The sequence below is a fragment of the Grampus griseus genome (genome assembly GCF_964374135.1).
Source record: "Grampus griseus genome assembly, chromosome: 1".
In the NCBI taxonomy this organism is placed as follows: domain Eukaryota; kingdom Metazoa; phylum Chordata; class Mammalia; order Artiodactyla; family Delphinidae; genus Grampus; species Grampus griseus.
In genome coordinates, this window is record NC_139017.1 from 122,334,515 (window position 1) to 122,359,730 (window position 25,216).

The window sequence follows — 25,216 nt, forward strand, 5'->3', positions numbered from 1 at the left end:
AGACAAATACTGTCTGATATCACTTATATGTGGAATCTGAAAAATACAACAAACTAGTGAATAAAACAAAAGGGAAGCAGACTCACAGATATAGAGAACAAACTAGTGGTTACTAGTGGGGGGATGGGGGCAATATAGGGTTAGGGGATAAAAAAAGGGTTATGGGATTACATGAAATCATGTATGTGAAACTTTTGAAAATTGTAAAGCACTATAGAATTTAAAGAATCTTTCATTCAGTTATAAAAAGCTAATGATACCCACACTCCTCATTCTAACCCTCCCCCCACCAGCCTGCTCTCCAGCTTTTTTTCAACATTTCTTCTGAAATATACCATCATATTTCTAAATAACATATTTATGTTTTTGTATCCTGCATAATCAACTTTGGACCTTGTAGGCTAATTTTCTATTTTGCTGGATTTAACTCTCTCCTCATGCATTGTCCCATTATGGTTCTAACACAATTTTATTAAATCAGAATTCAGTGTTTGCGTTTTTATGACAATGTAAATATTCTTAACTGCAGAATCAGTAGAACTGTCATCATGTTTCTTTTCTTGGACACATTTTTTTATTTTCTAGAGTTAAAAAATTATCAAGTTAAATTTGCTTAACTTTCTTTGTGCTAATGACCAAATCTTAACAGTTTTCCAAGTGCTCAAACCTATCAGATAATCTGTACCTCCTTTAGAGCCTAAGATTTTTTTTAAAGTTCCTCTTCTATTCAGTCTATTGCCTCTTTTTTATTAGATACCCTGTTTCCTAGATTCCACGTTTTGATGTATTTCTTGAATAATTCACTCTTTTGATCACACTGGCTTTAAAATGGGCTTTTTAATAGAAAAAAAAAATGTAAGGAACCAAACTCCTAGAAAAGAAAATGATTTTAAATATACATGAACACTAACAACAATAGTGATAATAACAATAGTGGCAGATATCATTTTATGAGCACCTATATTTTACATATGTTATCAAATTCTCGTGTCAATGCCACAAGGTAGATGTTATTACCACTACTTTCCAGATGAGAAGTCTGAGGCTTGGGGAGGGTAAATCACGTGGCCAAGTCCACAGAGTTAGTGAGAAGTGTTAGCTGCAATTCTCACCTGATTTCAGGTTAGAATGTAATTGCTGTGAATTCACTTAGTGAAGAACTACTACTATGATTATTTTCTGAAGCATCAAGTTTATCTTGGAGAAATCCTCTAAGTCCCCATGAAAGAAAGGCTTTGACTCTGTTCTGATGCCTGGGCATTTTTTCCGCAGCCAGAAATAATCTTGGGCAGCAGTGGGAAGGTGGTTTTTCCAACAGTACTGATTAGATTCAACAAACAAGATTTTCAGCAAAAATGTAGTCCTTATGTCCAATCTAGGCGTGTGCACACTACTGAGAACATTCAGACCTTCCCTGTTGGATGCAGAGCCGCTTCTGCAGTGGAGAGAATATCACCGCTGGCAGCAGATGGCTGCACAAAAAGAGGGCACTTCCACTTGCTGCCCAGGCCTGTGAGTTTTGCTAAAAACTAAGAGCTTATCATGATCTGGGTTACTAAGTATGCATCTTTTTCAGTCCTTTTTTTTGTTTCTTTTTTTGTTTTTCCTTTCATACTTTCTCTCCTGCTTGTAAGGTAACTTAGGATCGGGCTTAATGAGAAGGTGTTTTTGCTTCCTAATGACACAGGGACTCCTGGGAGAATTTGTAAAATTCAGGACCGGCCAGAGGGAGAGCCGGTCATTTGTCTGCAGTGAAACCATTCTGTTTATCACCTCCTCCTGTTTTATTTTGAAATTTGCTCTAGCTTCTTCCTGCAAAATACAATGCAGTTTCAGAGCGGAGCATATTTTATCTTTGAGAAAGAGAAAAGCTGTCCCCAGTTTTTGAGTCTTTCTTCCCTTGTTGCTAGCAAGCAAAATCTATTTGGTATATTTGACATTTTATCCCTTTACCAGTTTTCTCTTCAACTGGCTGCTCTGTTTTCTTCAGAACTGGTCAGGCTGATTAGAACAGTGCAGAACATTTTGCTCAAGGGAATAAAATCTCAGCATCTCCAAAACTTGAATTCTATGTTTTCAGATGAATGCAAATGGCAACCCACCTATAGCAGTTTAACTTGAAAAATCGAAAAAAATCAGTGCATCTTGGAATTTATCTTTGGTCTAATTTTGCACATTATCTCTATTATTTCAATTGCAACAATAGTCAGCAATTCTCAGGCATCTCAGGGGTCGATTAGCATCTATTCAGAACGGGCTTAACCCAATTACACGTAAACCTTTATTAAAATATATATTTTTTATTTTTTATTATTTTATTATTTTTTATTAGTCATCTCAGCACTGTTTCAGCTTCCTTCTTGATCTCCCTTATAATGCCTTAAACTGGAAAACAAAGGCCCATAGTCACAGATTTAAAAGGTGGTCACTATATTTATTTGGTGCTATTTGCATTTTTTTAGCTCTTGGAGTCTCTACTTTTGCTAAAGGCTAAGGTGATAATTGTACAGTCTAAACTTAGTTATTTTTTAAATGTCTTTAAAAATCTTCTATACAGAACAAAACTTCCTTACAAGTCTATGTTCTCTGCTGGCTGGGTCAGGGGCTGGGAGGTGGAACAGTAGAGGGTAGGTTCTTAAACTTACAGTTGAAGGTATGTTGTCCATCTGTTTTCTCAGTTTGCATTAACTCAGTCTCTTTGAGCGATGTGTTCTTTCTTCATGGTTTCTCCCAGCTCCTTCTTTCCTTAGCCAAGATGGCATCTGCGTGAAGGAATAAACTTATATTCCCTCATGGCAATGGGGGCAGATAGAGAGGCAGCTTGTCCACACAGAGGACCTGGTTCTGTCTGCTGGGTCCTCCTTACCCTCTCTAGAGTTGATTTTGGTCTTCCTGGTTGCTGGGTAGCTGCTGGCATCCCCCGTTGATTCAGGGCTGCTGAAGCCTGTGAACTATTTCCTCAGCACACTTGAGCCCTGTGGTCCTACTTTGCTGACTCGGCCCTATTGCTGTCTCACTGGCACAGCAGACCCACAAGCCTCTGCCACTTCCTTCCTCTGGAAACTGCTTTGGGCTGTCCAACCCATAGGAACTGCTATCTCTGCCAGGGTGTCACTCTGGTCCTGAACATAGCAGCTCCATGGCAGCTCCTCTGGCGCTTAGCTTTCTTCTCTTTTCCATGAACCCCAGGGAGACTCTGGGGGACCTTCTCTACCACGTGAGGGCTGGGGGCACCCAGACAATCATCATGGCCTCTCTCTGCTATTCCCCTTCCCCAGAAGTATCCATACATATGTGCCAGGGCACACTCTGAGACTGTGTCCTCAAAGACTTGTAACCATCCCTTCTTTCTACTTGAGGTTTCTATTCTTTTGTCACCCTCCCACTTGTGGGGTTTGATGCTGAGACAGTTGTGGTGGAGAAGTAAAGACATCTCTCCTGCTTCTCTTCCTATATCATCCCCACCTCCTAGCACTAGAAAGGCTTTTGACTGCCTCCATGCCATTTCCTCCTTCTTCAATTGGTCTCATTTGCCTGGGGCTATGATGATGGAACGGTTCCCCTGGCTGTGGGGAGGAAATGGGAAACAATACTTTTACTGATCCAAAAAATAATTAAGAGGTATTTAAAGCTTCAAAGAATATTGTTGTTGTTTCCTCAAAATACTTCCCCTATTTTTCTGAACTGCACAACTTCATTTTTTCCCATCTTTGAAAAAATAAGTTTAAAAAATATTTTCCCTTTCAATTGGTGAGTAGGTTGTGAGTTCCTAGGTTACCTTTATTTTCTCAGTAATTTTGAATAGTTAAAATAATTTTGTTATTTTGATCAATCTAAATAATGTTATTATTTAAATGAATTAGCAACATAACAGATAACTACAATAGCTAGGCCATACAGTACTGTATACCCAGTAACAACAAGTTTTCATTATTCAAACCGACAATTATGGACATCAATAGGCCTCTGGCCAGCTCAAGTTCTCCATGACAATAAATCCCTGCAGGCCAGGATTTTTCAGGAACCAGGCTCAGATTAAAGTCTATGTCTGGGTATAGGGCTATATCCTCCTGGTTCTGAGAACCAGAAAACTTCAGATGTGGAACAAACCAACCAAATTCAATGAATCAGAGAGCAGCAAGGATGGTGTAGGAAAGGGTTAGTCTCTAGTCTACTATCTTGTTGATGCCAATCAATTGTTCTTCCTTTTGCATGGTTTACCTTTATAGACCTGGGGAGTGCATACAAGATAAGGCAGGTTGTGAATTTGACCAGGTGTGCATGGTTATCACCAAGATTAAAGAAAAAAAATCTCCCTTATACATACATAGTGCATCATAAGTCAGCCAGCAAATACTAACTAGTGCCACTCTGTGTCATACATCATGCTGGGCTCTTTGGAGTTAGTTAGAGAGTATTTTATAGTACAGGCCCTGCTTTTAAAGAACTAGAATCTTAATGAAAAGATCATGCATTCATTCATTCACTCAGCAAATATTTATTGAGTTCATCCTTTGTTCCAGGCGCTGTGATATGTGGGCATGATGCAGAAACAAAATAGATGTGAACCCTGCTTCCATGGAACTTACAATCAGGAGATACTGATACTTCTAAGTGACTTTGGCTATGTCCGAATAACCCCAATTCTAGCCAAATGGAAGGAAGAATTTTGCAGCCCACTCACAAATGATGTTCCCAAAGTGGGAGGCCAGGTGTAAGACTGTAATAATTTATCTAACAGCTCTGTGTGATTATACAAATTGCTGTAAATGTACCTGGTAGAATAATCTCACTGAGGAAAAGTTCCTCCTGAGTTGGAACCAGAGGCAGATATATGGTTAAGCTAATGAAGCTCAGGCCTCAAAGCCCCTCATTTCACAGGCCTTTTCCGAGGTCTGGTTTTATATTCATTTCATTGAAGAAAGTTGTATATTCTTCAGGTTCTGCAAGCCTGATCCAGTTCTGTCTGGTATGGTACCCAGGTATGCACGGAGAAAGTGGGATTTGACCTAGCTCTTGGAAGAAAAGTAGGCTGTGCATATTCCCCCAAAGAATGAGAGCCCAACATATATACAATGGAATATTACTCAGCCATAAAAAGAAACGAAATTGAGTTATTTGCAGTGAGGTGTATGGACCTAGATACTGTCATACAGAGTGAGGTAAGTCAGAAAGAGAAAAACAAATACCATGTGCTAACACATATATATGGAATCTAAAAAAAAAAAACAATGGTTCTGAAGGACCTAAGGGCAGGACAGGAATAAAGATGCAGACCTAGAGAATGGACTTGAGGACACAGGGAGGGAGAAGGGTAAGCTGGGACAAAGTGAGAGAGTGGCATGGGATAGCTAGTGGGAAGCAGCTGCATAGCACAGGGAGATCAGCTCGGTGCTCTGTGACCACCTAGAGAGGTGGGATAGGGAGGGGAGGTGGAATAGGGAGGGAGGGTGGGAGGGAGATGCAAGAGGGAGGAGATATGGGGATATATGTATACGTATAGCTGATTCACTTTGTTATAAAGCAGAAACTAACATCACTGTAAAGCAATTATATCCAATAAAGATGTTAAAAAAAAAAAAGAGGGCTTCCCTGGTGGCGCAGTGGTTGAGAGTCTGCCTGCCGATGCAGGGGACACGGGTTCGTGCCCCGGTCCGGGAAGATCCCACATGCTGCGGAGCGGCTAGGCCCGTGAGCCATGGCCACTGAGCCTGCACGTCAAGAGCCTGTGCTCCGCAACGGGAGAGGCCACAAGAGTGAGAGGCCCGCGTACCGCCAAAAAAAAAAAAAAAAAAAGACCAAACGCAGCCAAAAATAATAAATAGAAATTAAAAAAAAAAAAAAAGAATGGGAGCCCATTCAGGATGAGGAGAATTGTAGGGACAGTGTACAGGGTGAATTGGAGGGCAGTGAGTTGATTGATGGGCAGTAAGAATTGCTAAAGTAGGGATCCAATTACCAACTCATCAACTAAGGTGTCTGCAATGGCCAATGTTGTTATTTAGTCTCTTTGCGATGTAAGAAATGGAGCACCACTCAGGTTAGCTCAAGCAAGGGAGGTTTATTATAATGGAATATCATGGCCTGGAGTTGGAGGATCCAGGGAATCAACTGTTGGAATAAATGAGTTCCTTGCTAATCCTCCAGCATCATTGGACCTAGCTATTTTCTACCTGTTTGATCGTGTTTCATTACCAACTGCCAAGTCTTTCTCTCCACTGTCAACATAATTTCTTAACTTTATAATTTTTCTTTACTTACAATATCTGCTTCCTCATGGCACTGGTCCTGCTGCTAACTGCCTTATCTTTTCAACATTTTCAAATTCAGATTCTCAAGAGAGGAAATATCTGCCTTGTCAGCTCATTGTTCCTTGACTGGCAAGGCTATGTCTTAGGTTTGTATACCTTGTCCAACTGGTATATGCAGAATCCTTGTACAAAATTCCTGGGATATGCAGAATCCTTGTACAAAATATGGTAGCCTGTGGATGTGGATACCCCTTCAGTGGGGCTGTGAGCAGAGGATCTTCCTTATAAGGGTCTGTAGGTGCAGGTGGTATAACGAATGACATGTCCAATGTAGCTGAAATAGCTAATACTTCCTGAGAGCTTACTCCGTGTCAATTTCTGTTTTAAGCACTTCCTATACATTCTCCCTTTTAATCCTACTGATAATATTATGGGGTAGAACTACTGCTGTTCCCATTTAACTGAGGAGGAAACTGATGCCATGCAAATTCAACTAACTTCCTCAAGGTCACACAGCTGATAACTATTGGAACCAGGATTCTAACCAGGTATATTTTAGAATCCATTTTTTTTCGATGCCATAGGCTGAATGTGGGATTTTATGAGGGCTGGGTTATAGCAGACGCTAGAGGCAGAGAAATCACTTAGGGGACTAAAGAAGGTTGCAGTGACACTGTGGGTGGGTAATAAAGGAGGAACTAAGAAAGATGCAGAATGGTTAGGGAAGAAAGGATTTCCCGGATACATTAAAAAAAAAAAACCCAAGAATCACTTGGATTTGGTGATAAGTTGGAATTGGAATTTTGAAATAAATATTCAAGTAAAATGCATTATAAGTGCCCTCTTAATGAAAAAAAATCTAGTTGGAAAAGAGATTTAAATTTTCTTAGCAGTGGAAAAATGACTAAATTGGCTCTTGGGAAGTATAGTATCCAAAGATTTTATTGAATGCTGTGGAAGAAACTATTATATTCTTCTTACAGAGAAGTAGTATTCAGTCAAAATTTCCCCACCTCTGGATATTACCCACAAAAGGCTGGCTAGATTTCAGGGTATTGAGAAACTCTCGTATTTCATTTATATAATGTAAGTCAGATTTCTGAAGGGAAAACTTCCCCCCCCCCCACTTACTTTGTAGCATGAAATAAAGAAAATTTCGGGGGTGAGGTACAACCTCAGTGTTGATCCAGCTTCTCCGAGTCTCTTGAGAAGCCAGATGTGAGAGCAGATGTTGCAGGCACTGTAACAGGTATGGCAGAGGGGTGGATAGTATTCCCTGGGAGCCAGAGGCTAGAGCAACCATTGCTCCCTGTAGAGTCTGGGATGCTCCTCCCAGAATGGGATTTTTTTTTTTTTGAATTTTTGAATTTCACTTTATTTTTTTATACAGCAGGTTCTTATTAGTTATCCATTTCATACATATTAGTGTATACATGTCAATCCCAATCTCCCAGTTCATCACACCACTACCATCCCCCTTGGCCACTTTCCCCCCAGCCACTTTCCCTCCTTGGAGTCCATATGTTTGTTCTCTACATCTGTGTCTCAATTTCTGCCCTGTAAACCAGTTCATCTGCACCATTTTTCTAGGTTCCACATATATGCGTTAATATACGATATTTGTTTTTCTCTTTTTGACTTACTTCACTCTGTATGACAGTCTCTAGATCCACTCACGTCTCTACAAATGAGCCAATTTCGTTCCTTTTTATGGCTGAGTAATACAGAATGGGATTTTTAACATTTAGCCTTCCTTCCTGCTTCTGGCTACCAGTTATCAGTCTGTAATCCCTCAAATTGTGTCAAAGTCTTAGACTTCTCTGAGGTGGGAAGCCGTTCTGCCTCCTCAGCTGCTGCCCAGCTTCACCCAGTCTTAGTCCCAAAGTGAAGTGCCCATTACTGCCAGCTGCACTTGTGCTTTTCTTTCTTTCTTTTCTTTTTTCTTTTTTTTAAATTTACTTATTTATTTAACTTTGTCTGTATTGGGTCTTCGTTGCTGCACGCAGGCTTTCTCTAGTTGCGGCGAGCGGGGGCTACTCTTCGTTGCGGTGCGCAGGCTTCTCACTGCGGTGGCTTCTCTTGTTGCGGAGCACGGGCTCTAGGCGCGCGGGCCTCAGTAGTTGTGGCACACGGGCTCTAGAGCGCAGGCGCAGTAGTTGTGGCGCACGGGCTTAGTTGCTCCGCGGCATGTGGGATCTTCCCTGACCAGGGCTCGAGCCCGTGTCCCCAGCATTGGCAGGCCGATTCTTAACCACTGCGCCACCAGGGAAGCCCACTTGTGCTTTTCTGACTCTTGTACATTCAAGCATGTGTCTTTGTTCAAGCTTTCCCCCTCCTCCCTACCAATTCTTTTCACACCTTATACCTCTTGATGAAACCTCAACCCCCAAAATAAAAGCCACTTTTATTTCCCTTTCTCTGAATTCTTAGGGTTTCTACAATCTGTACTATTGTGAGGAAAGCAGTGTGAATTACATTTAAGGTCTATTCTCTTTAGAACACATTTTAATGTTTTAGAAGGAGAAAAAGGCAGAACGTCTTTAAAAGACTAGGTTAAAACAGAAGCATTGGAAGTCACATAGCCGAGTTTCAGTGTAATATTTTTGGACTGTAAGGCTGTAAAAACCTGAAGATGAAGTTCTACTGAGGAGGAGATTGTCAGACATTAGAGCCTTTATGTAGCCTTTATGTATGTGCAGATGTATGCTCAGTCTCAGGGAGAGCATGAGGACCATCGTTAGAAAAAAGGCGCTGCACCTACCTCTTTCATCTCTCTGAGAAGAGAAAGATGAAGGGAAGGAAAGCTTTGAAGAGTAAGAAGCAAAACTGTTTCTTTTTTTTTTTTTTTTTTTGCGGTACGCGGGCCTCTCATGTTGTGGCCTCTCCCGTTGTGGAGCACAGGCTCCGGACGCGCAGGCTCAGCAGCCATGGCTCACGGGCCCAGCCGCTCCGCGGCATGTGGGATCTTCCCGGTCCGGGGAACGAACCCATGTCCCCTACATCGGCAGGCGGACCCTCAACCACTGCGCCACCAGGGAAGCCCTGTTTCTTCTTCTTGCTAGTGTGGAATAGGAGGACCCAGAGTAGAAGCGATGCCTCACTCCGAGACCAGCAAGTGCATAATGACGGTAGATAAAGCGGTACGCATTTCCTTAGAATGTTGCTGAAGCTTCCATATCTATCTTTATCCTTTATACAGAATAATTAACTGATTTTTTAAAAATCAGAAAGCAATATTTTTACTGTTAGGTAATGAACTAGGAGCAAAAGGCCTAGTTTCTAGTCCTGGATCTAGGTCTAGACTTGAGCAAGTTACTTAACTTTGTTGAGCTTTTATTTATTTTTTTTCATCTATAAAATGGAAACAATATCCACCCACTTGCAGGCACTCTATGTAAAAACACATAGAAACCATTTAAACATTAAACAGTAATTAAGCTGCATTGTGGCAGGCTCTGGTCTAGTCACTGGGGGTGCATCAGTGAACAAAAACAGATAAAAATCTCTGTCCTTGTGGGGTTCACTGACTAGTATAATTGGCCAGGTCACATTTTAGTTTTTCACACTGCTCAGTTATCCACCTCTTCCTTTTTTTATGAAACAAGTGTTTGCTGAATAACTGTTATCCTCTGGGGGTGTTTACATGTGAATCAAATCTATAGATTGATTATGGGGCCTTATGATGGAACAGAAATAAGGAGACTGAATTCCAGGCAAGACTTTGCTGCAAGCTAGCTAGCTCTATTTTTTAGTTATAAAAAATAACTTTGTCACATATTTGCACTTCAATATTCTAAAATTATCTATATTTTTTCTCCTGGAGTAGGTCAAATTCTGCCCCTACTGACTTACATGCTTTACTTATTTCTTTGATCGATTAACCCCTTTTAAAAAAAAATTATTTATTTATTTATTTTTGGCTGTGTTGGGTCTTCATCGCTGAGTGCAAGCTTTCTCTAGTTGCGGTGAGCGGGGGCTACTCTTTGTTGCAGTGTGTGGCCTTCTCTTGTTGCGGAGCACGGGATCTAGGCACACGGGCTTCGGTAGTGGTGGCATATGGGCTCAGCAGTTGCGGCTCACGGGCTTAGTTGCTCTGCAGCATGTGAGATCTTCCCGGACCAGGACTCGAACCCGTGTCCCCTGCATTGGCAGACAGATTCTTAACCACTGCACCACCAGGAAAGTCCCCAATTAACCCCTTTTTATACATCATGAAAATACAACATTTAGTTCAGCCCTCATCAGAATAATTTGTTCATTCCAAATTAATGAAGTTTCATTATACTTGTATAAAAAGAGGACAATCTTGTAAATATTAGATCTTAGTATGCAGCATAGGTGTATCTAGCTCAAGTACTACAATACCAGAGATGATAGTAAATTCTAAAGTTTCCAAGAGACTAGTTTTACTGTCACTGGGATGAAATCCAATTATAGAGGACATGTAGAATGTAGTTAGCATGTATTCTGGAACCAGACTGTCTGCATTTGAATCCAAGCTCTGCCACTTACCTGTGGGTGACCCTAGACAAGTTATTTTACCTTTCTTTTCCTCAGTTTCCTCATCTGTCAAGTGGAGAGAAGATAGTAGTGCAAACTTCAAAGAATAAACACTTGTCAAATGTTTAGAACAGTGTCCGACAAAGGGAAAGAACTTTATAATTTGGGGCTGTCTTTTAGGAGGGAGTTGAAGGGAGAGGAAATAAGAGTAGCGGATATATCATGTAGAGAAGCTGGTGGTAAAGGGAGCAAGAGATTGGACCACACTTACAGAAAGGGGAAGGGACAAGCATTCAAGAACAGGTGTTTGTGTGTATTTTATTTCCCAAGATAAGGGAAGCCTATGACTTTTGAAGGCAGTGGAATAGAGCCAGTGAACAGAAAGTTGGAAGAGGGAGGGTTAGCTATAGGTGCAGGGTGATCTATAACAAGGACACAGGTAGTTAGAGATGATGGAAGGTAAGTAATCATCAAATAGGTTTCTCTGTCTTCCTCAGGAATTCAGCTAGCCTTTATAATATATTACACATCTGGCATTGAAATTCTGAAGACAATAGATCAGACCATACACCTCAGCTGTTCAGGGTCAACAGTGGATGGGGAGAAATTAGTGAGATGATGGGAAGTAAACAGAGAGAACTTTAGCAACAGGCTGAAGAGTAGTCTGAACTCTGTGGTGCAGCTGGGTCATTCTGAAAGGAACCTCACAGACAGACTAATGCAGGGTTCACTAGACAGAGGCAGGGTGGCTCCAGGAACACAAGCATACGGCACCCTCAGCCAAACCACTAACAGCCAGGGTCCACCCACAAGCCATGGCAGCAGACCCAACAACTGGGTTGTGCTCAGGTGACTGGAGTGGCCACTCATACATCAATCTTTTTATCGCAATTGCCAAGGGAAAATAATTTGGTCCAAGAGTCAAATTCAAAGTGAAGATCACACACACACACACACACACACACACACACACACACACACACACACAGAGATAGTCTTTTCTATCTTAACAGGAATCTTTAAAAATATCCTGTAATAAGGCTGAGTAAATAAAGCTGCTTTAACTGAAAATTTTTGGGTTCTCATATCCAGAGAGAGGAGCAGCTATGCTAGCAGCTTGGGTATTATACATATTTGGTAATTTGGGAAGAAGACACAAAGCTATAAGCTTAGCTAAACCAAGAGGAAGAGGACTTATTTTGAGCTGGACAGTATCTTCATGGTGGTAAGAACTAAGATGTCTAAAAGAGGCCCATTAGCGCCTGTAAATCCTACACTCTCAGGAAAGACTCATACTTTGATGTGGATGAAATTCAGTGTCTTAAAAGGGTAAAGCATTAAATGGATTAAACGTAAAAGAGTTTGGCATTGCCTGACATGAATATTTCTACCCTTCCTTCCACCCAAGGTAATTCCCTTTTAAGTATTGCTTCTCAATATAGATTAAGAAGTTTTATCGTTAGCTAAAGGGAGTCCAGGCATCAGTAGCAGGAGTGAAGAAAATTATTTTCAACAGGACACCCCGCTGAACAGAGCTCCCCAGTCTACACACATGGGCAGCTAAACTTAACTTGCCAAATATTTGCTTGGAGTGTATCCCACATGACTGGATCCCTACGCAGAACCTGTCGGACCCCGTACACCAGTTCTATACCCAACCCCAGCTTCTGCTTGTTTTGCTGTTAACTGTTCACACCAGTACCTTCAGAGGCTCACCCACAGGCAGAACCAGCATAACCTATGAGTTTTACTCCTCCCCAAAGCAGCAATGACTTATAGGTATGGGAGTAGGAAAGCCCAGACCCTTTGTCTAGAGATGGGATAAACGCTGAAGTGTAGTTTACACTCCAGAGTTTCCCAAAGCTTCAGACTGAGACTGGAATTACCTAAAATCTCACCACATCATGGCTTCTTCTCCTTCTCTGTCCTACTTTCCCACTCCCTTACTGTTTCTCCTGGGAGTACATCCTTAATAAGTCACTTGCCTACAAGCCCTTGGCTCAGGCTCTGCTTCTGGGAATGCTCAGCACAAGACAGTCCTTACTTATTATTCATTGATTCATTCAAAAAAGTGCACTGAGTGTCTAAGTGCTTTCATCCCAGTCCAGTGAATTAGAGAGATATATAGTTAGGTGAAATGTAACCATGGATATTCTCAAGTATTATATGGGACATACAGAGACTACACATTTCTAGAGTCAAAAGAAACTTAAAATATGAACATATCATCATGCCTGATAAGGTGATTTCTACCTAGTAGGTTCTTATGTATGCCAAAAGATTTGCTTAGCCCTTGGCCTCATAATGTTGACCACTGAGGAGAGCCAATCATTTCTTAGAATGCTGTATTACTCACAAACATTTATTGGGCTCCTGCTATGAATCAGAAAGTGAGAAATCGACACACTCATAAGTATTGGGTTTGCCAAAAAGTTTGTTCGGGTTTTTCTGTGAGATGTTAAGGAAAAACCCAAACGAACGTTTTGGCCAATTCAGTACAATATAATGAGATAATTACATCTTGAATAATGTATACAATGCCATGGTAATATGATAGAAGGAAAGATACTTTTCCGAGAAAACAAAAGACTGGATCTTGGAGGAAAAGTACAATTGATTCTGGACAGAAGTAGAGAGAGGCATTTTAGAAAGGGAATAGCAAACTCCAGAGTAATTAGGTGTAAAAGAGCATTGGCAGGTTTCTGGAAGTGTGAGTAGTTTACAGGATTGAATCAAGGGTCACACGAAGAGGAGAAGCAGGAGATAAACCCAGAAGTGGAGATTGGAACCACTCAGTGGTACACCTTAGGTACTTCAGAACTTTATCCTGTAGCAGTGGGAAACCTTCAAAGATGTTTAGGATTTGCCAAGATTTGCCTTGGAAACAATACAAGGATGTGTTAGAGAAAAGAAAGACTCCAGTCAGAAACACTAGTTAGTTAGAAGGCTGTTATTAGGTTAAATCAGGTATAATTTCCAATATACAACCATTGTTGATCCAACAAAAATGTGAATTTCATATAGTTCAGATTGATACACTGGACAAGAAGAATGAGGGTGAGAATCTGAACAATGACGTGAAGACTGGAGAGAAGGAGTGAAATAAAACAGACACACAGGAGAGAAAATTGGCATGAAATGCAGGGGCAGAGTAATCTGCAGAATTAGGTGTGACCGTGAAGCAAAATTTTGTAATGTGAATGACAGAGTGAATCACGGAGAATGTCCATAAGGGAGATGGGTTCCACCAGGGGAGTGGATTAGGGAGTGGAACAGGGCATAATACCATGCTTCAGAACTCACGGCTCTTCACCTATTACCTTGCAGCGCCTCATTTCTCTTTAGTTCCTTCTTTTCCTGCTACTTGACATTAGACAGGCATATGATACCCAAATGCCTACTGTTATATTTGCTCTTAAAGTTGGGCCAACAAATAATGCAATCCCAAGTGTATTTACTTAGTTAAAGCAGTCCTCTAAATGAGAACCTAAGCAGCATGACAGCAGGAAGAGAAACTTAGCGGTCCTCTAGTGAAGGGACCCAACCTAACCAGATTGCTCTTTAACATATGAAGGGTCTTCTCATACATAGGCACACAGGCGATTCTGAAAATCTCAGAGAATGAAGAGGAAAATCTGTTTTGTTTTTCTTTTCTATTTTGACCTCTACTCTGACCATTCTTCCAGATCCACAATGTTTCTATAAAAAGTGTCCCTGAACATCTTGTGTTTGCTCTGAAATAGATATTGGCCAAATTATATTTTTTTGTTGCAATGAAGACATGTCATTTTATTGTCCTTCAAGTAACACTGCCTTCCTAAAATAAAAAAAATGTTTATTTGTTTAACACAGTCAAGAACTGGAGAACCACATGTCTGTCTGGACATTTTATATAATGTCACGCCACTTGGGTTGGACATGCTATTTAAGATGATCTTAACTATACTCTTGAGAACAAAAGGACTCTAGCAATCTTATAAAAAAGACTGACTAAGGATACATTGAATTCAATTTCTTTTTGTTCTTTCTTGTAACAATTTCTTATAAGGATTTCATTTCATTTTGCTAGTTGTTGTAAGAGAATTACTAAGAAATGTATAAAAAGGAAAATTTTTCAGGTATATTTTCTTTTTATGTATTTCAACTTTGTCGAAATGTGTATATTTCAATATTTTATTGCATCGAATGAATTTAAGCGATTATTTGTAGAATGCTGTTGAGGGATGGGCCTCAGGACAAATTATGCAGCATTGTTCATTCAGACCACAAATACTTACAGACGGTCACCTATGTGCTAGGCACTGTGGTAGCTGTTGGAGATGCAGTGATAAGCTAAACCAGGCATGGTTTCTGCTCTCAGGAAGCTTGTAACCTAGAGATAATAACTCGTGTTAAACAAATAATCACACAAGTAACTAGTCGTTACAAACTACAATGAATTCTTGAAAAGAAAATAGTGGGTCACACAGTGGGAGACCAGTCCTGGTCAACGGGGTATTCTCTGAGGAAGTGATTTTCCAAGTTAAGACCTGAAGGACAAGTAGTAGTCAGCCAGGTGATGAGGGAATGGAAGAGCACTCTGGGTAGGGGAAGCTTCAAGTGCAAAGGCCCTGAGGTAGGCAGGAGGATGACCCTGTTTGTGATGTTCCTGGACGGCTAGAGTGGCCTGAGCACACGGTAGCAAAAGGTTCAAAACAAAGCTGGAGTTGCAGCTGGAGGCTAGATCAAGCAGATAATGTTAAGAATTTTGATCTGTACCCTAAGAGCAACAGGAAGCCACTGAAAGCTGGAGAATGGTAGAATTAGATTTACGTATAAAGATCATTTGAAGTCAGTGAGCTTTCATTCAGCATTTAACAAATGCTGTGATAAATGTTCTAGGGCTCCTGAAGTCATATTAGACCCAATTTCTGCTCTCAAGTGTGGTGTGCTCTCTGGTGTGCTCTCTGGTGTGCTCTCTGGTGTGTCAGTGTGGGAAGAAATAGAGTGTGGGTCAAAGCACAGAGGCAGGAATGAGACAGTCTCGGGGAGATGATATCTAAAACATCTTTGTTTTACTCGGTCATAACCGATGGGCATTGATGTATGGATTGGGGCTCTGCTGTTTTTTTTAAAATGTTCAGGGAAGTGTCATCTGATGAAAGGAGTCATAATCAATAATTCGTCCACTGAAACCCTCTGTCTGTTCACAGATCAGGCACCACACAAACAACTATGCATCCAGCTCCACCTCTTTACCCCACCAGTGCTCCTCAACCTTGATGTGGAGTGACAACTTGGAAAGGTGAGATGTAGAAGCGGTCTGGATCTACAGCTTAGCCCTCCCCCATCTCTCTGTTCTGATCCGAGTTCATGTTACAAAGGCAGAATACCTCTAAGAATTAAAATGCAAGCTAAGCACACACATCTGATTAAGGAGGACTAGATTCCCCAGAGGAGCTACTGTTGTTTTTTACAACTTCACTTACATTTCCTCCAATTAAGCTTTCTGAGACTGGCTCCAGGCTGCTCTTGGAACTGACCAACTCTCATGTAGTGAAAGAGCCTGCACATCACTTTTCATAGTAAGAACAGTCTCCAGGAGTATTTCTTAAATTTTTTAAAAATTGAAGTATAGGTGATTTACAATGTCATGTTATTTTCAGGTCTACAGCACAGAAATTCAGTTATACATACATATATAATATATATATATATATATAAAATATATATATATATAATATATATATATTATTTTTCAAATTCTTTTCTCTTATAGGTTATTACAAAATACTGAGTATAGTTCCCTGTGCTATACAGTAGGTCCTTATTTGTTACCTATTTTGTACGTAGTATTGTGTACATGTTAATCCCATCCTTCCAGGAGTATTTTAAAGCTAAGTGACCCCTGTTTTGCTTAGGCACCAGAACTCAGCATGTTCACCATGTGTTTAGCACACTCTTACTTGCTCTTTCGATTATATCTGTTTTGTATAAAACGTATATTTCAATGAATGCACATTGCAGAAAGTAGAACATAATGCCAAATGTGATGCACGTTTGGTCAGACTAAATTTCGAGCATTAATTTCCTCCCTCAAACATTTCCTTTCAATATTTTTGTTACTGACTGTAGGGTTAACTGAATGAATAGTCTTCTGTGTATCATTGCATTGTGTGATCTTTTTTGTTTTAATGAGAGCATGTAAAAAGTTTTAATTTATTTTCAAAGATAGCACATGTCTTTTCAAATAAGTTGAACCCTTCATTTTTAATGGAAAGTCAGCATGTTCGTTTTATTTCATTCCCTGGGTGCAGCTGGGTACAATAGCTCCTCTACTCAATATAAGTTGTTATAACGGATGTGGACATTCAAGCAGCTCAATTTCTTTGACCATTTGTTCTCCCATAGTGGCAGTAACTGAGAGATAATCACTTCTGTTCTTCAGGGCAAGATCTAAATGTGTTTTTCAATAAATACTGTGCAACAATGCCCAAAGGATAAGTATAAGCTGGTTGCTTCTGGAACATACCTCAAAAATCACAAGGCCAATAAAGTTTTTACTCAACTCACTTTTACGATCTTATATCCTTCCCCTGGATATCTGCCTGTAATATACATATTACAGGCACTGTTTTGCTATGAACACAGATCCCTTGGAAAACAAAAGAAGGGAAAAGAAGGGAGATACCCAGCTCCCATCTCATTATTGGTAGGTTCATGCTAATTCCACCTTTAATTTTTTAAAGTAAATCTTATCGTACTTCCTCTCATTATATAAATAAGCCAGGCTCTCTATAGGAACTTTGGAAAATAAAGAAAATTAGAAAGAAAGGCAACTTACTAAACTTTACTTCCACTACTCAAGAAAAACCCACCATCATTTTAGTGTATTTCTCTCTTCATTTTCCCCTACACTTTCCTTGGTTTAGTTTTACATACTTATGATAATATATACTCATTATTGTGTCTTGTTTTTTTACTTCATTTAACATAAAATAAGCATTCCTCAGATTATTTACAAATTATTTTTAAACTAACTTTAATATTTATGTAATAGCCTATTAAAAGAATATACTATAGTTTACTTAATCATTATGTATGTTCAAATTTGGCACCATGACAAATAGAGTTGTATCTATTACCCAAAGAATGAAATGCAGAATTAAAAAAAAATTTGTGATTGTTTTTACCAAAAGTATACTTTAAGGAATAAATAATATATAAATATTTAATATTCTTGAAAGATGCCTATAGTCTGTCTGCTTTCAAAAAGAATTACTAGAGATTTAAAATTTCTTCAGCAATGTGTGAGAGTTTCTACTTTGCTTTTATTCTAACCAGCACTGTATGTTATCTTAAAACACACAAACAATACTTTGTTGGTTTGATAGGAGAAAAATTGTATTTCATGGCTCTTTTAATCAGTACTCTTCTTGATGTTTTTAGAGTGTGGTTATATACTGATTAGGGCTTGTTTTTAAGGCAAGATTATTTGACCATTCAATGTTTATACAATTGATATAGTTTTATAATTTGATTATTCTTCTGGATTACAATCTTGGAAACCAGAAAAATTGCTCAGAATGAAAGCATACACTTAGTGTAATTAAATGAGCCGGAGGCTTACATGATCCCAAATCCAGAATTATTTAAATTGCTTTTATTTACAAAACACAGATGTAATTACTTCAAACAAGAATGTTTTGATGTCTAGGACATTATATTTCACACTTACATTTTAGTCCTCACACCATACAAAAACAAAAGTATTCCTATCCATGCTTACTATATCTTTTTCTCTTTATTCTAACAGATAATGAAAGAACGGAGTTGGACTTTTTATTGCAATTCCTGCTTCCCTGAGTTTGTGTATTTCTTCCTACTTGAGAAGGAGAATTTTATATTTTGATTTGGATTTTTTCTTCTTTTTCATCTTTTAAAAAATTTTAATGTTTTTTCTTGTCAGTAATATCCACTGAGACCAAGTTTATTACTGTAATATGTGTCTTTGAGTATTAAAAATTGGTTTCTGGGACTGGATTTTGGGTATATATTTAAGAAGCTGGGCACAATTGCACAGGTGGTGACTGATGAAAAAATGAGAAAAAGAAAACTCCATCCTTCATGAGTTTTACCCCAACTTCAAACCCTTATGTGAATCTCAACTGATGTGGATATCTTTACATTTTATGGTAGTTTTGATTTTACAATATGAGTTTGTAAAATCAGTAAAAGATTTTGTCAGTGAAAAGTCAACTTACTGAGAGCAAGAATTCAATTAATAAGACATAAACTTCACGAGATAGAAAAAGATGCCAAATGAAGGCAGGAGGGTACCATGACCAAAGATATTTATGCAAAATGTGTGATTAATGTTTTGGAGATGTGTTCTTCTGGGCTAAGCTGGGAACTAAAAGTCCTTAAGTCTGTATTCTGGTTATATGTCATTTAGTAATTCAGGAATCAGCATAATTGTTATTTCTCTGTCTTTGAAGACTGAAAGGTGTGATGCAACGAAGAGCTGTCTTGAAATGTCATAGAAAATAATAATGAAACTAAGGGGTGAACTGTTGAGTTGGAGCATTAAAAAATCCAGGTGCAGCCTCTGATCCACCACTATCAATTCAGCATTTCTTACAATTTCTTCTTGGGTGGCATACAAAAGACAAAATTAATAAATGACATAGTTATCAACTATCAAGTTTTGTTACTTTTTTTTTTTTTTTCTCGGTACGCAGGCCTCTCCCGCTGCGGAGCACAGGCTCCGGACGCGCAGGCTCAGCAGCCATGGCTCACGGGCCCAGCCGCTCCGCGGCATGTGGGATCTTCCCAGACCGGTGCACGAACCCGTGTTCCCTGCATCGGCAGGCGGACTCTCAACCACTGAGCCACCAGGGAAGCCCAAGTTGTGTTACTTTTTTATGAAATAAAAGGGTCTAGTTTGTCTGAAATAAGAAATTCTGTGAACTTTAAAAAAATACTTTGAGTCATCTACTATCTCTCAGCTAATGTACACTTACCTGCTCATAAATTCAACCAACATTTCTTTCTCTTGTCTTTCTTTCCCACTCCTTTCCTCCTTCTTTTCCCTCACCCCATTCACTTAATTCAACACATATTTATTGAGTGTCCCTTCTTTAGGCACTTAAGGGTCATGCTGTCACCTACGAGGATATCTTAGAAAGAGATGATAATATGGTATCAGTAGTTTTGCAATAGGAGCCTATACTGTGACTCTATTGTCATTTCTGTCAATGAGATGAAACCAAAATAGTTGAATCATTCCTTCTGGCTAGTTGAACCAGTGTGAATTAGCTTCAAACTACAATTATTTTCATTAAATATGTATTGAAATTCAAGCACCATGTAACTGGCACGAAACTGATGCTGTACACAATCCCTTTATTCAGGTTTAAATTCAACATATTTTATTGAGCAAGTAGAATTTACAGACCATCAATAGGAATACCCATACTCCTGTTACCTATCTGTCCATCATCTAGCTATGTGGTTGTCTAGCTGTCATCTATTTACTATTTTATTTTTACAAAAGAGGGTAAGGTTTACAGAGGGCTTGCCCAATGTCACTTAGCTAACATAAGTAGGAATTCAGATCCAAGTTTAAGTTTTTTGATTCCAGGTTTACTGTTCTCCCTACAGCACAGTGGGATGTGAGACTTATTACAATGATATTCCATTTATAAGACAATGTGATCTAGTAATAAAAGCAAGGGTTTTGGAATCAAACTTGGATTTAAATCTGGCTGTGCCACTCATTAGCTCTGTGAACTTGAGAAAATTAATTAATTTCATTGAGTCTCAATGAATTAAACTGTAAACTAAAGACAATAATACTTAACTGTGGGGTTATTGTGAAAAGGTACGTAAAGTGAGTGTAACACAATAGGTACTCAATAAGTAACTCAGTAATTAATTGTGATTAATTCTTTATCTAGACTTACCTCCAACTGTATAATATGAGTTCTCACTTTCAACTATAAACTGGCTTCCTGACTGTAGGTTGAAATGTCATGGACAGAATCAACGTTATGTAACAACAGATCCCTGGATGCTATTCTTCTTGATTCTAAAACCTCATGGTTACTTTTGCCCACACAAAACCTACTCATCTCCCATATGTTCAAATCTCACCTTGTCCTTAGGCCTTGGACAATTTAAGTACAGAAGCCCCTCCTTATCTGTGATTTCAGTTACCAGTGGTCAAGCGCAACCTGAAAATATTAAGTGGAAATTTCCAGAAAAAAACAATTCATAAGTGTTAAATTGCATGCCATTCTGAGTAGGCGTGATGAAATCTCCTAGGGTTCCACTCTGTCTTACCTGGGATGTGAATCATTACTTTGCCCCCTGTATCCCACTCATTAGTCACATGGTAGCCCACTCAGTTATCAGATCCACTGTTGAGGTTTTGCAGTGCCTGGGTTCAAGCATTTAATATGCTTTTTACTTAATAATGGCCCCAGGGAATTCCCTGGTGCTCCAGTGGTTAGGACTCCGCGCTTTCTGCCACCAGCCTGGGGTTCAATCCCTGGTCAGGTATCTAAGATCCCCCAAGCTGTGAGGTGTGGCCAAAAATAATAATAACAATAATAATAATAGCCCCAAAGCCCAAGAGTAGTGATGCTTAGTCATTCGGATATGCCAAAGAGAAATTGTAAAGTGCTTCTTTAAGTGTAAGATGTTTCCTTTAAGTGAAAGTTCTCAATTTAATAAGGAAAGAAAAAAAAATATGCTGAGGTTGCTAAAATCTACATAAGAAGAACTCTTCTATTCTTGAAATTGTGAAGAAGGAAAAAAAGCTAGTACAATAACGATTGGTTATTATCGTTAATCTCTTACTGTACCTAATTTATAAATTAAACTTTAAAAGAGGTACTTAGGTATAGGAAAAAACATACTATATATAGGATGCAGTACTATCTGTGGTTTCAGTCATCCACTAGGGTCTTGGAATGTATTCCCTGAAAATAAGGGAGGACTACTATGTTTTTGTTATCTGCTTACTTCTCTCCCCAGCTCTGAAGTTATATAGTGCTCATTTCGATAATTACTGTATTATTCCTTAAATATTTTCATTATGCCTGTCTTTTTTCCCTTGACAAAATTCTATTTCATGGTTGACAGACACATTTCTTATATTTTCTTCATGGGTCTCATAGCTCTAGTACAACAGTATTTGACACCACAAAAAATGGGCTGTATAGACCTGGTTCCTGACTACATATAGACCTATGACTTTTGCATTGGAAGAAATAAACTCCTGCCTACTTCTAACAACGTTCTATTGCAGAGCCAGTAATTTCATTCAGCACCACTGCAACCCAGTGTGAAACAAAATAAAAAAAAGCAAAAAAAAATCCAGCTATGCTGTTCCCAAACGAGGTTGGGACAGGGTAATGTGAAGAGGCATGCCAAGCCATGCTGAGATCTCAGAGCCAGGGCAAGGAAAGGAAACAGGGAATATTAGAGTTAGAAGACTGAGCTTCCATCAGAAGTTATATTTATCCAAATTCTCCCAAGGAAGGAGGAGTTAAAGTCATTATCTTTTGTATGTAAATGTGTATACGTATCTTATAAGGGGACCTTGGTCCACGAAATATATGAAAATTCAGACAGTGTTGAATTGGTCTACATTTTTAGTGTCTACAAGAACGACTTTTAAAAGTTAAATAAATAATGAAAACTAGGTTATAAGGAAACCATATAAGCTACTTAAGAGAACAAAATTTTTTTTCAACATCTTCAGTAGTTGGAAGCACATTTAAAAGAAGTCTATTGTTAAGATAATTGTAATTATTCAGACATCTTAAGGATCTGAATAAAATATACTTTGCTTGATATGCTTTTAATTAATTACTATGAATACTTAAATGTTTAACAGCTGTCTTAAAAAATATTTGTACTTATATGTTTCATTAATCCAGGCTTTTACTAAATATTTTAATTCAAAATATGCCTAGGCTTACCCCATGGATTAAAATGTTTCTCTCTTTATTCATGTTCTAAGACTTTATTTTATTGTCATTATCTGAAATGCTTTTTTATATAAAAATAATTTGTACAATATGCATTTTTAAGAGCTTTTGTAGTTTTTTTTTTTTTTTTTTAACACTCAACCATATTGTAAGCCCCTTGTGAGCAGGACCTCTGCTTTTGTACCTACAGAGCCTAGCACTGTGGTAAGCACATAGAAATTGCTCAATAAAAACTTGATGGCAAGTCTAAGTGGCCAGACTGCAATCTACATGAGTGATACCTAAGACACTAGGTATGCACAATATGGGGAAAGGTAGCATTTAGTTGACAGTTGATTCTTTATTTACTTTTCCTCTTTGATGTGCTGTTTTGGTCAATCTGAATGGTGCAGAGAGTCTTCTTTAGACTTCTTGAAGAAAACAACTGCAAATATTTGTTGAATATGGGGTGATTGCTGTTAGAAAAAAAAATAAGTGAGATAGAAACTACATATAAAACTAACTTGTCTTTTGGTTAGCTAAGTTATTTCTTACATTGGTATATGAGCTGAATTTTACTACACTTAGAAGTAAATGAAGGTATTGCTGAAGATATATAGGCTGTGGAATAAAATGAACATAATTTGCACATATGAGGGCAGTAGAAAATTTTCATTTTATTACTTTTTTGAGCAAAGTATAGTGTTTTCCTTTTCGAAATAAGTATACCAGAGCCATAGTAAATGAATAAGAGTCATTAGCTGATTTCTTAAAGAAAGTTAGTGGTTGCTGATCATGTTTTTTTATCAGTGTATTTAACTTATAATTGAAATATTAAATCTTTTTAAATGCTTTGGAAATAGACAAGAAGTACTTATTCAGAATTACTTAGAGAAAATAATAAAGAATAAAATTGCAGGTATACATAGAAAACATGAGAACTTAAGTAATAAGCACTAAAATACTACGGCACAGGAAGGGAAGAAGAGATTATACACTAAAAAACCACAATGCCATGTAAAATACAGGGTTAAACCAAACAGAGACTACCAATAGAAATTCAGGATTAAAACAAAGGGATGTAAATTTGTTATAAGACTAGACAAAGTATGATTTAGTAATAAGTGCTCCATAACTACTTGCTGATTGTTGTGGTGGTGGTGGGAGAGGCTCCTGCTTCTTCTGGTAAAGAATAGAAATAGATGTTCGGGCCTCGTCCCTGAAGGGACTGGATGGGCGAGTTGGGCGCGATGACTCTATCCTGGGTGGCGGCGGCGGCGGCTGGAGGCGGTGGCGCGTCCTCCTCCTTGCCCCGGCGCCGGCGGTGATCCGAGCGAGTGGCCGCGGCCCCCATGAGACTGCTCGCGGGCTGGCTGTGTCTGAGCCTGGCGTCCGTGTGGCTGGCGCAGAGGATGTGGACCCTGCGGAGCCCGCTCACCCGCTCCCTGTACGTGAACATGACGAGCGGCCCCGGCGGGCCGGCGGCGGCCGCCGCGAGCGGCAGGAAGGAGAACCACCAGTAGTATGCGTGCAACAGAGAGAAATTATGTGAATCACTCCAGGTTGTCTTTGTTCAGAGTTACCTTGATCAAGCAACACAGATCTTCTTAAACAACAGCACTGAGAAACCGGGCTGGCCATTTATCCAATTATATCACTCTTTTGTGTCATCTGTTTTTAGCCTGTTTATGTCTAGAACATAATGGGTTGCTAGGAAGAGGCTCAATGTTTGTCTTTTCACCAGATCAGTTTCAGAGACTGCTTAAAATTAATCCAGACTGGAAAACGCATAGACTTCTTGATTGAGGTGCTGGAGATGGAGAAGTCACAAAAATAATGAGCCCTCATTTTGAAGAAATCTACGCCACTGAGCTGTCTGAAACTATGATATGGCAGCTTCAGAAGAAGAAATACAGAGTACTTGGTATAAATGAATGGCAGAATACAGGGTTCCAGTATAATGTCATCAGCTGCTTGAATTTGCTGGACCGCTGTGATCAGCCCCTGACTTTGCTAAAAGGTATCAGAAGTGTCTTGGAGCCAACTAGAGGCAGGGTCATCCTTGCTCTGGTCTTACCTTTTCATCCCTATGTGGAAAACGGTGGCAAGTGAGATAAACCATCAGAAATTTTGGAAATCAAGGGACAGAACTGGGAAGAACAAGTGAATAGTCTGCCTGAAGTTTTCAGAAAAGCTGGTTTTGTTATCAAAGCTTTCACTAGACTGCCATACCTGTGTGAAGGTGACATGTATAATGACTACTACGTTCTGGATGATGCTGTCTTTGTTCTCAAACCAGTATAAACATGTGGAGGTTGAAGTCTTCAGAGTCCACCCCAAGAATGTATGCTCCAGAAGAGGGTCTGTGTTCTCAATTATGTGAAGGGAGGACCTTTGGGGGCTGCCATTCTAAATATCATGTAGGAATTTTAAAAGCCAAAATACTAATTATTTCTTTGTAGTGTGTAAAAGGAATGTTTTTAAAAATCAAAAACCCAACTCTTTGAG

General features: G+C 39.2%; 1 protein-coding gene and 1 pseudogene across 2 annotated transcripts in view; both read left to right on the forward strand.

The window, feature by feature from the left end:
* PTGER3 (prostaglandin E receptor 3) overlaps window positions 1-18,666 on the forward strand; it is a gene marked incomplete at its 5' end in the record, with an annotated part of 68,763 nt that extends 50,097 nt beyond the window's left edge. Inside the window, 4 exon segments of the mRNA XM_082679407.1 lie at window positions 1,380-1,382; window positions 1,385-1,512; window positions 15,944-16,035; window positions 18,547-18,666. Coding sequence (XP_082535533.1) covers window positions 1,380-1,382; window positions 1,385-1,512; window positions 15,944-16,013 — 201 coding nt within the window. The 3' untranslated portion in view covers window positions 16,014-16,035; window positions 18,547-18,666.
* A 5,394-nt stretch (window positions 18,667-24,060) lies between these two features.
* On the forward strand, window positions 24,061-25,012 carry LOC309838338 (protein-L-histidine N-pros-methyltransferase-like; annotated as a pseudogene). Its single transcript has one exon. The product of its transcript is annotated as a protein-L-histidine N-pros-methyltransferase-like (transcript).
* The last annotated feature ends 204 nt before the right edge of the window (window positions 25,013-25,216 follow it).